The sequence below is a fragment of the Vicugna pacos genome, chromosome 7 (assembly GCF_048564905.1).
Source record: "Vicugna pacos chromosome 7, VicPac4, whole genome shotgun sequence".
NCBI classification, from domain to species: domain Eukaryota; kingdom Metazoa; phylum Chordata; class Mammalia; order Artiodactyla; family Camelidae; genus Vicugna; species Vicugna pacos.
This window is the reverse complement of record NC_132993.1, coordinates 21,514,228-21,528,671: the sequence shown is the minus strand read 5'-3', so window position 1 is coordinate 21,528,671 and position 14,444 is coordinate 21,514,228. Positions and strand designations below refer to the sequence as shown.

General features: G+C 55.3%; 1 protein-coding gene across 1 annotated transcript in view; it reads left to right on the top strand.

The window, feature by feature from the left end:
• The window catches only part of SND1 (staphylococcal nuclease and tudor domain containing 1), a 379,404-nt gene extending 370,378 nt beyond the window's left edge, over window positions 1-9,026 (top strand). The window contains exons 19-24 of the mRNA XM_006202257.4: window positions 2,763-2,886; window positions 3,783-3,852; window positions 4,957-5,070; window positions 6,554-6,757; window positions 8,293-8,337; window positions 8,451-9,026. Of these exons, the coding sequence (XP_006202319.1) occupies window positions 2,763-2,886; window positions 3,783-3,852; window positions 4,957-5,070; window positions 6,554-6,757; window positions 8,293-8,337; window positions 8,451-8,516 (623 nt within the window). The 3' untranslated portion in view covers window positions 8,517-9,026. The remainder of the gene's footprint in view (window positions 1-2,762; window positions 2,887-3,782; window positions 3,853-4,956; window positions 5,071-6,553; window positions 6,758-8,292; window positions 8,338-8,450) is intronic.
• Window positions 9,027-14,444: the final 5,418 nt, after the last annotated feature.

The following is a 14,444-nucleotide window of genomic DNA, read 5'->3' as shown; positions in this document are numbered from 1 at the left end:
GGGGAGCTTGGGCTTGTCTCTGCCGGGGTTTCTCCTCTAGAGGTTACCATAGCCCTGAGTGGTAGCCAGTTGCCATGGAAACAGGCAGCACTCCAGGGGAAGTCATCCCCACGAAGTCTTTCTAAAGGACCCTCTCTCTCTCCATCCTTCTCCTTCCTCCTGCCCTCAAGTGCTGTGCACTGTGGTCAGGGTCCCTAGGCAGAGACCTGAGGCTTCTGGAGGGGAGGCGGGCAGTAGAGATGGCTCTCACAGCAGCTGCGCTGTGGCCCCTCCAGCCCACCATCCCTCTTTACTCTCCCATCCTGACCTCCCTCCCTTCAGTGCCACCTTGTGCAGGGAAACATTTAGTTTAGAGGTCAGAGGGAAAAGCTCTTAGAGCCACCTCTCGGTCCAAGGAGCCAGATCCTTGCCAGGCAGAAGGGGCTGAAGGTGTCAGCAGCACTGTTGGCAGCCCCATGGGTGGCAGGGTGCGGCTCTGCCTGCCCTCCGCAGCCCCACCCCCAGGCCCACTCCCGATTGTCAACAGCCTCATTTCAGCCACTTTCCCGCTAATGTTATTTCCCAGGCAGCTGCTTTTGTGGCAATGTCATTTCACTGAGAAAAACTGATCGTTTCAAGCCCTGGGCTGGCTGTAACTGGGAGGGAGAGCAGAGCTGGGGAGGGTGCAGATGGAGCTGATGAGCCTGCAGGATTAGACTCTCTTGCAGTCAGCTGCAGCCCTGGTGAGAAGGGCCCAGCCTCTGCCTCGGGACTGAAGCCAAGAGGGGGCCTCCAGGTCTGGGTGGTGGGATGGGAAAGGAGTCTGGGTGGTGGCCCAGGTGGGAATGTTCCTGAGCATAGGAGCCAGCGAGAATAGCCCTCAGAGCTTGGGGAAAGGGGACTCAAAGAAGACCCTGCCCAGGGTACCCTGCTCCCGGGCAAGCAGCACCTGGCCTCTGGGTCCTGCTGAGTAGCAACCACCTGGCTGCCTCTGACCACTGTTGGAAACCAAGACACTGCACTGAGTGGTAGCCAAGGCAGAAAAGAAAGAGAGGGAACTTAGCGGGCAGGGGAACCACGTATTTCCTGAAGATTGGAAGGGGGCGTGAGGCGCCGCATGGGACGCTACCTGAGTGGTTGTGATGGGCTCCAGAGGAAGCCCTGCCCTCCATCAAATGCCTGAAGACAAACCTTCAGCATGCCCAGCCACCCTCTTCTGAAACCTTTCGCCCCTCTTGGAGGAGGGGGACATCTCTCGCCCTGTCTCCCTTCTCTTAAAGGGTGCCTGCGGGAAGAATCTGATGAAATGATGAACACACTGCCGTTGGCTGTAAATGACCAACCAGGCTCTGTGTAAGGACCTCCCAGAGGGCTTTGCCTATTCACAGAACTTTTGCCTTGGAGCAAAACCATAATAATAATAATAAAAATAGACCAAGCATAGGAGGAACTTGTCTGTGCAGAGGCTTCTTAGTCCCCGGAACTTTACCGTATGGGAAGGAACGCAGGCACAGGAGAACAATGGAGTTTACTGCTGGGCAGGGGGAGGGCAGCTGATGAAGAAAAGTCCCTGAAACCATCTGGTGAGTGTGCGCACAGGGGACCCGGGAGTGGACACGCGTCCTTGTGCGCGTCTGCAGATTCCTCGCCCCCCACGGTGCCATGAACTAGCACCGTGAACGGCGGGGCTTTACAAGGCCTCTTGAGAGTGAGCAGAACCGGGTGAGCTATGGTCTGTGCCCTGAAGGAGCTCACAGTGCAGTGACAGAAACATAAACCCAGACAAGGAATGAATAAGGCCCGCCTGCTGTGACAAGTGTACCAAAGACCAACACGTGTTGGGCCCTGTAACCGAGTGGCCTGGGGCCGTGCGGCTAGGGAGAGGACTCCCTCACCTACACCACGCACACCCAGCCACCCTCACCTCAGAGAGCAAAGGGGTACGAAGGGCCTTGTGTGGGGCTTGAATCAGGGCCAGAAGGATGTAAAGGAGAAGCCACTGGGGACTGATGCTCAGCGGAGTACAGGTGAGGAGACAGGGTAGGAAGAAGCTAGGGAGGGCACCTGGTGAAACAGAGACAAGCAGCAGGGGCCCGTGACCTCGGAGCAGTGATTCAGGAAAGACAAGGCAGAGAAGGAGTCTCCCTCCTCACAGTTGACGCGGGCTCTGAGTTAGCCTGGGAGAGGGGAACCCCAGCCTGGCAGCGCTGGAGGTTTGGTTGCACGTGTCTCACGGGGTGCATCAGGTCAGAGTGGCAACATTCGAATAGACTGGGCCCTGCTCCCAGGATTGTCCCCACCTTCCATGGCATGGGTTCTGGGCCCCTTTCCCTGTCCAGGGTTGCGTGTGTGGGGCCCATCCTTCACTTTTGTCCCTGGGAGACGTTGCAGAGAGAGGCTGCTGTCAGTTACCACCTCTGTGACCCCAGGGCGGCCCCGGTGGGAGTAACGAAGGCTGGTTGGCCTCGGTCTTGCTCTGTGCCCACTCACTTTCTCCACCTCCTTAACCAAAGGCCAGGAATGTTCCTCAGGGCTTCCTCGGCCATGGCCAGTAGATTGGAGGACTGAGACTGGAGGACTGGATGCCTCTAAGGCCTGAAGTGGCAGCAAGATCTTGTGAAACCTCCTCGACCTGCAGGGCGGGGGCAAGCCAGGGCCGCGGGTACCCTACAGCATTCCACATCCTGCCCACTCCCCAGGCTTGTCTGCCTCCCCAGCCCCAACTAGTGATGAGGTTCCGAAGACCAGAACACCCAGGTCTCACTCCCTCCTCCTCCCGGCAGGCACCCAGCTGGAAAAGCTGATGGAGAACATGCGCAATGACATCGCCAGCCACCCTCCTGTCGAGGGCTCCTACGCCCCCCGCCGGGGCGAATTCTGCATTGCCAAATTTGTAGATGGAGAATGGTAAGCCCCCAGGACCTGGGCCATAGCAGGTCTGTCCCCAGGGAGCAAGCCTGCAGAACCACTCACCAGATTCAGGCATTTGCCTTAGCAACCTGCTTCCACTGGATGGCTGTTCTTGACCTTGGCCAGCTCTCCAGGGTGGCCCTCTTGTTTGCCCACAGCCCATTTGGAGCCTGTGCTTTTAGCCCATGAATTTTCTGCAGTCCTGCTAGCCTCTGGCATACAGAAATGCCCCTCCTTCTCTCTCCTGGGCTACTCCGTTGTGCGCTACTCCTTCGGAGCCCTGGCTGGGTGGGGCTTTCCGACACCTACCCCAGGAAAAACGATGTTGAGGCGAGGGTAGGGAGTGAGGGCGAAGGCTGGTTGTCAGTGAGCCCGGACCAGCTGCCACCCTCCACCCTGGCTGTCTGGGACATGAGCCACAGTGCTCATAGGCTGCAGGAAGGTCACTTGTGTCTCATCTACCAAGGGTAGGGCCCATGGCCTTCCCAGGGTGACGAAGTGATTTGGATGTGTTCCCTGCTGCGGCCTCCCAGACAGATCTGCCAGCTAATTACAGCTGCTGTTTAGTGTGCTGGGTTTAAACAGCAGACATCAATCTAGTCATTAGTCTTGTTGCTTTATGCCCCAAGGACACATTAATCTGCTCCACATGCTCCCCTCCCCCTCCCTCTGCTCCCAGCTATGCTCTGATTCCATTACATGGTGGCCTCTGCGCCCCAAGCCGGGGCCTTGGTGGAGTCTGAGATCTGCCCTCTGTGACACCCATGGGTGTTCCCTCTGAGCCCTGGGCAGGGAAGTGCTGTGCCCCCTGCCTTGCCGTCGCTGAGGCTCCAGGGAGACCGGACTCCTCGGGCAGGGCTGTCACTTGAGCTCTGCCCACGATGCCATTGCAGGTACCGAGCCCGAGTAGAGAGAGTCGAGTCTCCTGCCAAAGTGCACGTCTTCTACATCGACTATGGCAATGTGAGTGTGGGGGCGGCGGGAGGGCCAGTGCGCAAGGGAAGGGGAAGGCCCCAGTGCTGCCAGGGCCCTTCAACACCGTAGGCCTCTCAAAGGTCCCTCCGAGCTTTGGACTCCCTCCCTGCCAGAACGGTGCGCATGTGGGCCTCTCTCCTGTTCCTGTAACAGGCCAGTGACCCCTGAGTGACTGGGCAAACCTAGCCAGAGGCCTGTGAGCACTGAGGTCAGCAGCCCAGGCTGCAGCCACACCCCCAGTTCCTCATCCACCCACCCCTCTGAGGAGCGGGTCCATGAAGGCCCTCTGCACCCCATGGCTCCTGGTCCACATGCTCAACTGGGTGCTCCTGTGCGGGTCCCCAGCACATCCCAAGACCACACTTGCAGAGAAGGGACTGGGTCTCCTGGGAGAAAGGCCCCTTGGTCTGGGCCCAGGACTCTGTTGACAATTCCCAGCAGCAAGCAGGAGAGAAAGTCGTTCAGAACCGCGCCGCTCCTGAGGGGTGGCGGTGGTGCTTGTCCGCTTTTCTCAGAACTAGTGTGGAGGGTCGGTTAACAGGAAGTCCAGACCCAGGCCGTGCTCCCAACTTACCTCCTGGGAATACACAAAGGAAGAGGTCCTGCCAGGCTGGGGTTGCCTCACACACCTGGGCCAGGACCATGGGCAGGAGAGGCCTGCTGGGACCCTTGTATAGGGGTGCTTTCCCAGCCAGGAACCCACCGGCCCATGAGAAGGTGGTCAGGGAACCCATGTCACTGGGGGAAGGCGTTTGAAAGCAATGGAGAAAGCGATCAGAGTCCACTTACCAGGTTGGTTATTCCAGGAGGGGCCACCAGGTGTGCCAGCCCCAGGCCCAGGATGAGAGGGTGTGAGGCGCAGGTGCCCACCTCTTACAGGGGCCAGCAGGGCCCATCCTCCCAGGCTTCACTGACTGGGAAGCCTGTGCACGTGGCTACGTGAAAACGAGTCCTGGACGAAGCAGGGTGGGGCGGGGGTGGGGGGAGCGGGTGCTGAGTTAGAATTCCCAGGGGCCTGACCATGGGATTTGTTCCCCAAGAGCAATGGGGCATCAAGTGTGTGATGCTGTTGGCCTGGTGTGTCCTCTGCAGAGAGAGATCCTGCCATCCTCCCGCCTGGGTACCCTGCCACCTGCCTTCAGCACCCGCGTGCTACCAGCTCAAGCCACAGAGTACGCCTTTGCCTTCATCCAGGTGCCCCAAGACGTGAGTCTTCACACCTGCCTTCCTCCCAGAGGGGGCTGTCCCATCACACCCAGCCACTGCTGTGGCCCCACAGGCTGATGGGAGGAGGTAGAAATCGTGGTGGTGGTCTGTTAGAGATGGGCGTGACCACGGAGGTTGAGGGAAGATGGTGTTGGAGCATCTGAGCTGGTTCTTGAGAAACAGGAGGACTTTGGGTGACAGTTGGGTGTCAGGGGCCTTGCAGGCAGTGACTGGAGAGGAGAAGGAACAGGTAAGTCAGGCCCTTGTCTGCTGGGCAAGGAGGTTATTCTTCGGATTGTAGACAGGAGGGGCCTGGCAGGATTTTTATCAGAGGTGTTGCATGGTCAGATCTGGTCTTGGAATTTAGTCCTGAGGCATCTGAGCCGAAGGAACAGTAGGGAGACCGCAGCTGAAAGCTTAGGAGGGGAGAGACAGTGACAGCCAGACCAGAGCCACATTGTAGCAGTGGGGGCACAAGAAAGGCGGGATCCAAGATGGTTCTGGGTTTTGTCCGCGTGGGTGTGTTGCCGTTGGCCTAGATGGGGGACCAAGAAGGAGCAATTAGGGGCTGTGGGAGCTCTGGGCAGCCTTTATGTTCAATTTGGAAAACAAGGTAAGAGCTGGAATCGTGGATTCTAGTAGTTAAAACCATGAGTGTACACGGGTGAGTACAGAAGATGGGATGTAGAGAAGAGAGGGCCGCTGACCTGAGGCCGAGTGGGCATCTGGAGAGAAGGAGGAAGAGGGTGGGCAGCCTGAGCCCAGGGTCACAGGTGCCACCCTGTTTCCAGAAGGGGAGGGCTGGTCTGCAGTGTCCAGCTCCCAGGGGAGGTCAGACAGGCTGAGGGTGAGGGGTTGCCCTTGGCATCAGCACCCAGGCGGCCCCTGATCCTCAGTGAGAGCAGCCTGAACAGCATGGCTGGAGCTGCCGCCAGATGCAGGGCACTAAGGAGCAAAAGGTAGGGTAGGAATCAGCACCACGGAACATTCTCTGCCTTTTCACAAATTTTGCCAAAGGGTAGAAGAGGAACAACAGAAGATGTTGACAAAATAGGTCAAGGGGCAGTGTTGGGGGTGAAGGATGAACATGGAGAGAGCCTGAGGTGACAGTGAAGACAGGGAGACGGGGTCCTTGAGGGCCACTGTGCTGCAGCAGAGCCCCGAAAGGTGGGAATGACAGGGGCCAGACAGCCAGGGGACGACTTGTTTGGGACGGGAAATGCCCCTTTTCCTTGGAGACATAGGGCAGGTGAGTGGGAGTACAAGAGTAGGGGAGAAGGGTGGGACGATAAGCAAGTAGGCTTGTCAGGATGAAAAGTGCAAGAAAGGGTGATGGGGGCCCTTTGGGTCCAGAGCCTGTTTCCAACCTCCTTAGGATCTGAGCGGGAAGTGGTCCTTGAGGTCCACGAACAGGACCTGGGGCTCTCTCGGCTCTTGGCTTGCGCTGGCCTCTTGCACTCACCTGCGTGTGTCCCTGCTGCAGGAGGACGCCCGAACAGATGCCGTGGACAGCGTGGTGCGCGACATCCAGAACACGCAGTGCCTGCTTAACGTGGAACACCTGAGCGCCGGCTGCCCCCATGTCACCCTGCAGTTTGCTGATTCCAAGGGGGACGTGGGCCTGGGCTTGGTGAAGGAGGGACTGGTCATGGTGGAGGTGCGCAAGGAGAAACAGTTCCAGAAAGTGGTATGTGCTTTGAAGCGGGGAAGGGATCCCCAGAGCATCCCACTGTCACAGAGGGGGACTGGGTGTGGACTGCAGCGAAAGCCAGTGAGGGAGCAGGTAACCCACTATCCTGTTGCTCCTGCTGGGGAAAGATAATGGATTTGGGTTTGTTGGGGTTTAAAAAAAAGAAAAAACTAATTATATCCCAAATTAATTTAATTGGCTGCCGATTTGGCTGAGAACACAGCTGCAAACTGGAGCGGAAAGTTTCCCTTTGTCCATACCCCCCGGTGACAGGCAAGGAAGCTTTGCCAGGAGTGGCATGGAGAGGGTCACAGCCTGCAGTGCTGTGTCTTCCATTCTCACCTCCTCCTGTCCAACATACAGCTTCCAAGTCCATAACCAGCTCCCAGCACGCAGTGCCACCTGGAGCCAGAGTTGGCCAGGAGGCAGCACCAGGGGCCCAAAGGGACTCTGCCACAACACACCTCCAGCCTGTTTGGAGAGGCCAGAGGCTTAGAGCTGGGCCCACGTCTCCCGATCATGAAGCGAGAGCACTGCAGGCCTGGCTGCTGCACAGCGGGACCATGGGGATCCTGAGAAACCACCTTGCACTGCTCAGCTTTGGATCATTAGGACCAGGCCTCTCCCTCTCGGCACCGTACCCACCCCAGATCCCTCAGCCTCTCCCCAGACATGACCATGACCCTTTTGGAGGGACCAGGGTTGAAACCAGCGTTCTCTCTCCACTGTGCCCTTGCTTCCCCTTCCCCGGCCCTGCTTTTGCCTTTCCCCTCTCCCCGCATAATCAATTGGCAGTTTGCGGATCCATGGGTCTGGTTATGCAAGTGGATAATTCAGTAAGACCCCAATGTGAATTGCTTGTTTATCATCTGGACAGGAGAGGCCTGACCTGCAGTCTTCCCCCTAGTTTTCTGAATCACTTCTAGGAGTTAGCTTAAGTTTCCCTGTGAAATTAGAGATCTTAGTGTTCCCCCCCATATTTAGCTACCTCTCATGTCTCTGGTGTTGTGAAAGGCCAAATGTGTTCGTTCATTCACTCATACATTCTTTCAGCAAACGTTTACTGAGGGCCTGCAGATCTCGGGGAGCAGGAGACAGCATTCCTGCCCGATGGAGCTTACATTCTAGCATGAGGAGACAATCAATAAAATAAATATAATAAGTCCATGAAATCAAATGTTAGGCAATACAATGGAAAACAAGGCAGTAGGAGTGTGTCAGAGTGGGTTGTAATTTTCAATGGGGTCATTTGAGGCCTCATTAAGAAGGTGATACTCGATCAAAGAGTAGAAGGGGATGGAATAGGTAGCCAGGTGGACAGGAGCGGGAAGCGTGTTTCTGACAGATGGAACAGCCAGCGCAGAGTCAAGAAAACCATGACTGCATTTGGATTTTACTTTTAGGGAGCTGGGGACCTGTTGAGCAGGGGAGTGACATGACCTGACCTAACCTGGGCATCTGCCAAGTCCCTCTGGCTGCTCAGCTATAAATACCCCCACCTTGACCATCACTTTCTCCTCTCGTCCCTCCAGATCACAGAGTACCTGAATGCCCAGGAGTCAGCCAAAAGCGCCAGGGTGAGTTTTCGTCTCAGGAGCCCCAGAGGGGGCTGAGAGAGGGGCTTAGCCCCCTGGGTTCCGGCATGTCCCACCTCCCTGACCTTCCTGAGCTATCTTCTGTTTTCTCACAGCTGAACCTGTGGCGCTACGGAGACTTCCGAGCCGACGACGCAGATGAGTTTGGCTACAGCCGCTAAGGCGGGAATCGGGTCTGGCCCCCAGCTCTGCTCGCGCCAGTACCTCTCCCTCTGCCAGGAGGGTGTTCAGCTCCAGACCTCAAATCGGGGGCATAGATTGGGTCCAGCTTTGCTTCAGTGTTTGGAAATGTAGGGCGGCATCTGGACTGGGGTTGGGTGGGGGAACCCAAGGCTTTCAGGGGGCAGGCTGTTGTCTTCTGAGAGGACGGGCCCTGCCATCCAGTCTTTCCCAGCTGATTTTGTTTTTATTTCAGGGTTTGTGGTTTTTTTTAAAAAATTGTCCTCAAATCAGGAAGAAACACGAAAGGCTTCGTCCTAATGGAGGGTGTAATCCTGGCGCCCCACTTCTGTCTCAGACTGCCCTTCTTACCAGCTCTCTGTCCAGCTGTTGATTATGTGATGACTTCCATTCTCAAACGCCAGCGTGCCCACATCTGCCCCTTTGCCAGCCCTCCCCGTTTCTGTATTTAAAGCTTTTGAGGCCCAATAAAATAGTACCTGCTGTCTGCAGCCCTTATTGGTCACGGTGGAGCCCAGAGCCAGGAGGGATCTCGGAGGAGGAGTGCCTGGGCGCTTGAATGGCCCCTGAGGTCTCATCCCTATGCCTGGCCACACCCCCTAGAGCTTCTCTTTTGATTCATCTGTCTGGACCCCACCACACACAGCTGCCCTCAACAACCTTAGCATCTATGCAAGCCGTGCCCAGGGCTTTCCATGCAGGAAAGGCCAGGCTCGGGCCTGCCAGGCCCAGGCGGGAAGTTGTTGGATCCTGTCCTTCAGCAAGACCTGCCAGAACCCCAGCGAGGGGCCAGAAGGGACTCGCTGAGGGAAATGAGGTGGTTTCCCTTCCCTGCTATAGCAGAAGGAAAGGGTAAGGCCAGATAGGCTGGCACAGCGTGGGTTAAGGTCGAGAGCCCCTAGTCCCTGGCCAGCTCCCTCCACAGTGTGTTTTCACTGGAGAAAGGAGCAGGAGGACGGGGCGCCAAGAGGGGTCGGGGCTACTGGCCAAGGAGGGCCTGTGTCTCCAGGTTGGCTCTTGCTGTGTTTGACTTGACAGGGTCTCCCCCAAGTCCTCTAGGGCTAACTATGGAGCTCAGAAACCCCAGGCTATCCCTAGACCCAAGGGGGAGCCCTTAGAGCAGCCACTGGGGCATGTGTAGGAAGGAGCCTACATGCTTCTCAGGGGGCACCAGGGGGAGAAAGCAGGTGTGCACGTGATGTGGGGCTCGCCACTCCAGCATCTGCATGTCCAGGGGGTATGCCTGTTCTCCCACACCCCAGGACCCCATCCCCAAGGCCCTGACCTTCCCAGGCATATACTCCCGTCACACAAGGTGGCCCCACTTCCCAGCCCGCATTCTGATCTGGGGTGATGCTTCAAGCTGCCATGTAAGATTGGTCCTTTGGTCAAGTATTTGGGAAAAGACAGTAGAGGTGATGGGGCCTGGGTGACCAGCTCTCATTCCTAAATGAGGTCCTGGGCCCCAGAAAACTCTGGCTCCTGGCAGTAATGCCCTACAACCACTTGTTCAGGCCCAGGTTCACTTGGTGGTCTTCCTGTACTCGGAGTGACTCTAGTTAAGGGGAGAGGTGACAGAATAATCAAGGGGTGGGGGTGGGGAGAGATATTGAGGCATGTGGAGTGCAGCTCCCAAAACCACTGTGCCCCTCTTCCTTCTCTGGAGGACTCAAAAGTTTCTGCCTGCCATCTCTGGGTCAGAACAAGTGTTTATGCTCCTCAAATCAGATCTTTTATGGTCCAGTAAACTGTTTCCCATGACTGCATACAGTCCCTATGGGGCCCAAGAGGTCTGCAGGAGTGTGAGTGATGAATCAGTGTGAGACCATCCATCCATCCCCGCTCCCTGAGACGCTGTTCCACAGCCCCCCGCAGGCAGGCCCACTCTCACCACGGTCTCGTTTTATTTTTATCCATCGTGGAGGCTGGTCATGGAGAAGAGAATGCCCGCTTCACCCATCTCTCTACCTCCTGGTAGGGCCCAGAGGTAGGTTGGTGTGTTTTCGCTTGAGCACAATTGGCAGAGGGGCAAGATGCCAGCCCACTCTTTTGTAAAAGGGTCTGAAATCATCTCACTGTCTTAATAGTTGCCTTGGTTACATCTGCACCCAAGGATAAACTTTCCATGGTTCTCCAATTGAAATGATGCCTGAACCTTCCCATTTCTTCCTTTCTTTCTCCAAGGCTGGTATGGACAAAGGTCAGAATCTTCACCAGGCTGAAAGACACTGCTGTTGCTAATCTGCTGTTGGCCGCAGCTCAGCATTCCTCTTTGGGCTGGGACTAGGGTGAGGCAAGCCAGGCGCCTGGGATGCAGAATTTCAGGAGGCACTCAGAGTGTGCAGGTGCACTGGCATATTTTCTTCTCAGCCACAGTTGAAGCCAGTCAGCATCAACACTTGCTCCAAGGGTCCTTCTCCCTCTGGAGTTACAAACCATACTCCCTGGTGTCAGGGCCATCAGCGCAGTCTCCCCATCCGCCTTTCCAGTTGAGGAACAAAATCTTTCAAGCACCTGTCATCCATCCATCCACAAAACATGGACTAAGACCCAGCAGCACCGGCACAGCATTCGGTCCAGCGAGTGCCAAGTCCCCCTCCATAGGCTCCCCGGAGCCTGCAGTTTAGGTGCGAGGAGGCAGCAGGTGCAGAAACACCCGTGACGAGCCAGAGCAGTGGCAGCGCACCAGGACAAGGAGCCTCCCGGCTACCAGGCAGGCGCTAATGGCCGGCAGGAGAGCAGCATTGCTAATCTGGACAGGCTCTGGAAGTTTCCCAGTCTCCGAGGGCTGATGCGGCAGACCCTAGGGTTCGGGCTAGCCACTGGGGAGAAGTAGGGATTCCCAAGACCCCTCCCCAGTGACCCTCCTCTTCCTCCTCCCTGCCAGTGTGCAGTAGGGCATGGCTGCCTCCACTTTATGTATTGGTTTGATTACTTCTGTGTCCCAGGAAGAGTCAGTGGACCCCTCTTCTTGCATTCACCCATGTTGGGAAGCAACAGGGAGGGGCTGGAGAACTGGGGCCTCAAGAGTGATTATTGATGTCCTAATTACAAGAGGATGCTAATTTAATTTGAACCTAATTACAGTGCACTACCCTGGGTGGCATGTGTTTTAATAATTAATGTCCTTCAGATGCGTAGGAGTGTAATAATATTTACACTGGGTTGGCCAGCAGCCTGGGGAGGCGGGCTGGGGGCCCATACGCCACCCTTCCCCCCAGGACAGCTTGGCTGCTAGCAGGCGGGGAAGGTGGCACGAGTCTTGGTTGGCTGGTATCTTGTCAGCCTTCCCAGGGAACGTGCTTGGGCCTCATTTCCAGCTACCAACGTGACCCAGGAAGCCACTGGGCTCGATGGGGTGCCAGGCTGGAAGCCTGAGATACAACACGACCAGCAGAATCCGCGCCCCTCCCCCACCCCAGTGTGCCACACAGACAGGCACAGAATTCTGGCATCCCCTGGCCTGCCTGGGCTCATCCTAGGGAAGGGCTTATTTAGTGGGGAGGAAGAACTGCTGCGTGGTTTTCTTTTTTTATTGGTAACACTTGTGAGAAAAGATACATTTAGAAAAGTGCACAAATTACAGGGGTGTAGCTTGTAGCCACGTAAGCACAGAAGTCAAAGCTTAGAACATCACCAGCCCCTCATAAGTTCTCCCCTCAGTCACTGTCACCCCCAAAGGGAACTGCTCTCTTTTGGCCCAGTGTTGCAGGTTTTGGTTTTGTTTTTGCCTGGTTTTAAGTTTTACATAAGTGGAGTTGGGCAATATGCATCCCTGTGTGCCTGCCTTCTCTCGCTTAGCCTATCTGTGAGCCTCATCCTGGTTCTGCCAGCTTCAGAGTGTGTGTGCTCGTTTCTCTGTGTTCCATTGTCTGAAGGTTCCACTCTGGTTGTTGTAAAGAAGTCAGATGCTCAACAATCTGCTCGAGCCAGAGCTATGCCAGTCCCTAAAGGAGAAATCTGCTCATCCTGATTACACAACTTGGGGACAGGAGGTGACATGTAACGAGAAGGGGTAGCAAGATGGCGGGGCAGGTCCACCCACCACAAGCCCCGCACAGTGTGGCTGCCAGCACGGCTCCCCTGCCCAGCCTGTCAGAGCTCTCGCAGTCGGGAAAGGGGCTGTTAGCAAGTTCTAGAAACCAAGCAGAAAAACCAAGAGTATAAGAGATGGTCGGAGGGGACTCGTCTCTACCAAGAAGTCTCATTAGGCTGGTGCTTCTGTAAGTGTGGCTGGCAGACCAGCTACCTCACAACCACCTGGGGTGCTGATTAAAATGCAGCTTCCAAAAATAATGCCAGGACTGTATTGGGAAGGGAGGTGGGTGAGTGAGCTAAACCCTCACCTAGCATTGCAGGAAGACAATGGGTAATGTTTGAAGTTGTTAAAACAAGAACTGACCTATTGTTTAGCAATGAGATGGTAACCACCCAGAGATCTAAAACATGATTTAAAGTGGCTGCGTGTAGGGAGCACAACTAGGGGTGGGGAGTGTATCTTCTTAATCATTCCCCGCGTAGTATATTTTCACCAAAGGCGAGTATTTCTGATTCTGTTTTTTTAATTCACAGCCAAGTCAGTATGCATGTATCACTTCCCACTCCAGACCTCGATGCCTGGGCTGGGCCAGGCCTGGGAATCTGCACTTTTTTGATAAGCTTCCTAGGTGATTCTGATGAGTTCGTAAGTTCAAGAATTAGCTATCACTGTCCAAACTCATTTTACAAGATGAGGAAGGAGACAAAGTAACTTGTCCAAGGTCAGCCAGTTTATTAATGGCAGGGCCAGAAATAGAAAACAGGTCCCCTGGCCCAGGCCTGTGATTTTTCTCTACCTCATGGCTTTCACCTTGGTGGGTGTCCGGCTCAGTGGGCCTGGCCCTCAGGGAGCCGGGCGGCGAGCTGGGGACCTGGCTCAGTTGAGGGAGGCCAGACTGACCCCTTCTGCCACAGGCCCAGAGCACTTCCAACCTCAGCGTGCTTACAACGCCCATAGTTTGTGCAGCGCCACCGCTCATGCCAGCAGCAATGTCTCTGAGCTGTTTTCTCAGCATCTACTGAGTGCCTGTGATCCAGCAGTTCCCTCCTGGCTCCTGCTTGCACACACAAGAATCCCCATGCCAGAGTGGCCACTGCGGTTCTGTTCCTGCGTGAAGTAACAGCACAACAGACACCACATGACCAAGTATTATTCAGCAGTGAAAAGGAATGAATTGTAACACAGAACAACACAGATCAATTTTGGGAACAATGAAGCACATCTCAGAGAACTTCATACCTTAAGATGCCAATATTCTAAATCAAAATCAGGTAATACATTGCTTTCGTGTGTGTATGTTGAATGATCATGCAATTTATGGGATGTTTTTGAGACTCTAAAGGGACACTTAAATCCTTACATTTGGACCACAAACATAAACTGGCACTTTTTCAAGGAAACTGGGACATATCAACTGGGACACATACCAAACCAAAACAAAGGGATGATAAACGCAGTGGTCACCTCCTGGAGGCGGGGTAAGGCAGGATGGCAGGGAGACGTAGGTTACTAGGATGTTCTAGGTCTCGGTCTTGGTCGGGGGGGGTGCCCATAGATGTTTATTACATTATTAAGTTAATAAGGCAGAATGGGAACTCAAAGGAGAGAAAGTTTTCCTGGGAATTAGGTGGAGTTATGGTCAGAGAAACCTCAAAAAAGGTAATGACAGCTTTTACCTCTGTCATCATAGTTTTGGATACTCTTGGGGCCAGGGTCTTTAAAAGACATCCCCCCCACACACACACACACACAGTTTCCTGGGAACTTGGCCAGAGCACCAATCCTGCGGCTAGAGTTGACACTGGGCAGGATCAGGGCCTCGCCGCGGCTGCCTCAGGACCTTGGACAAGGCCAGTAAAAGGCAATGGTC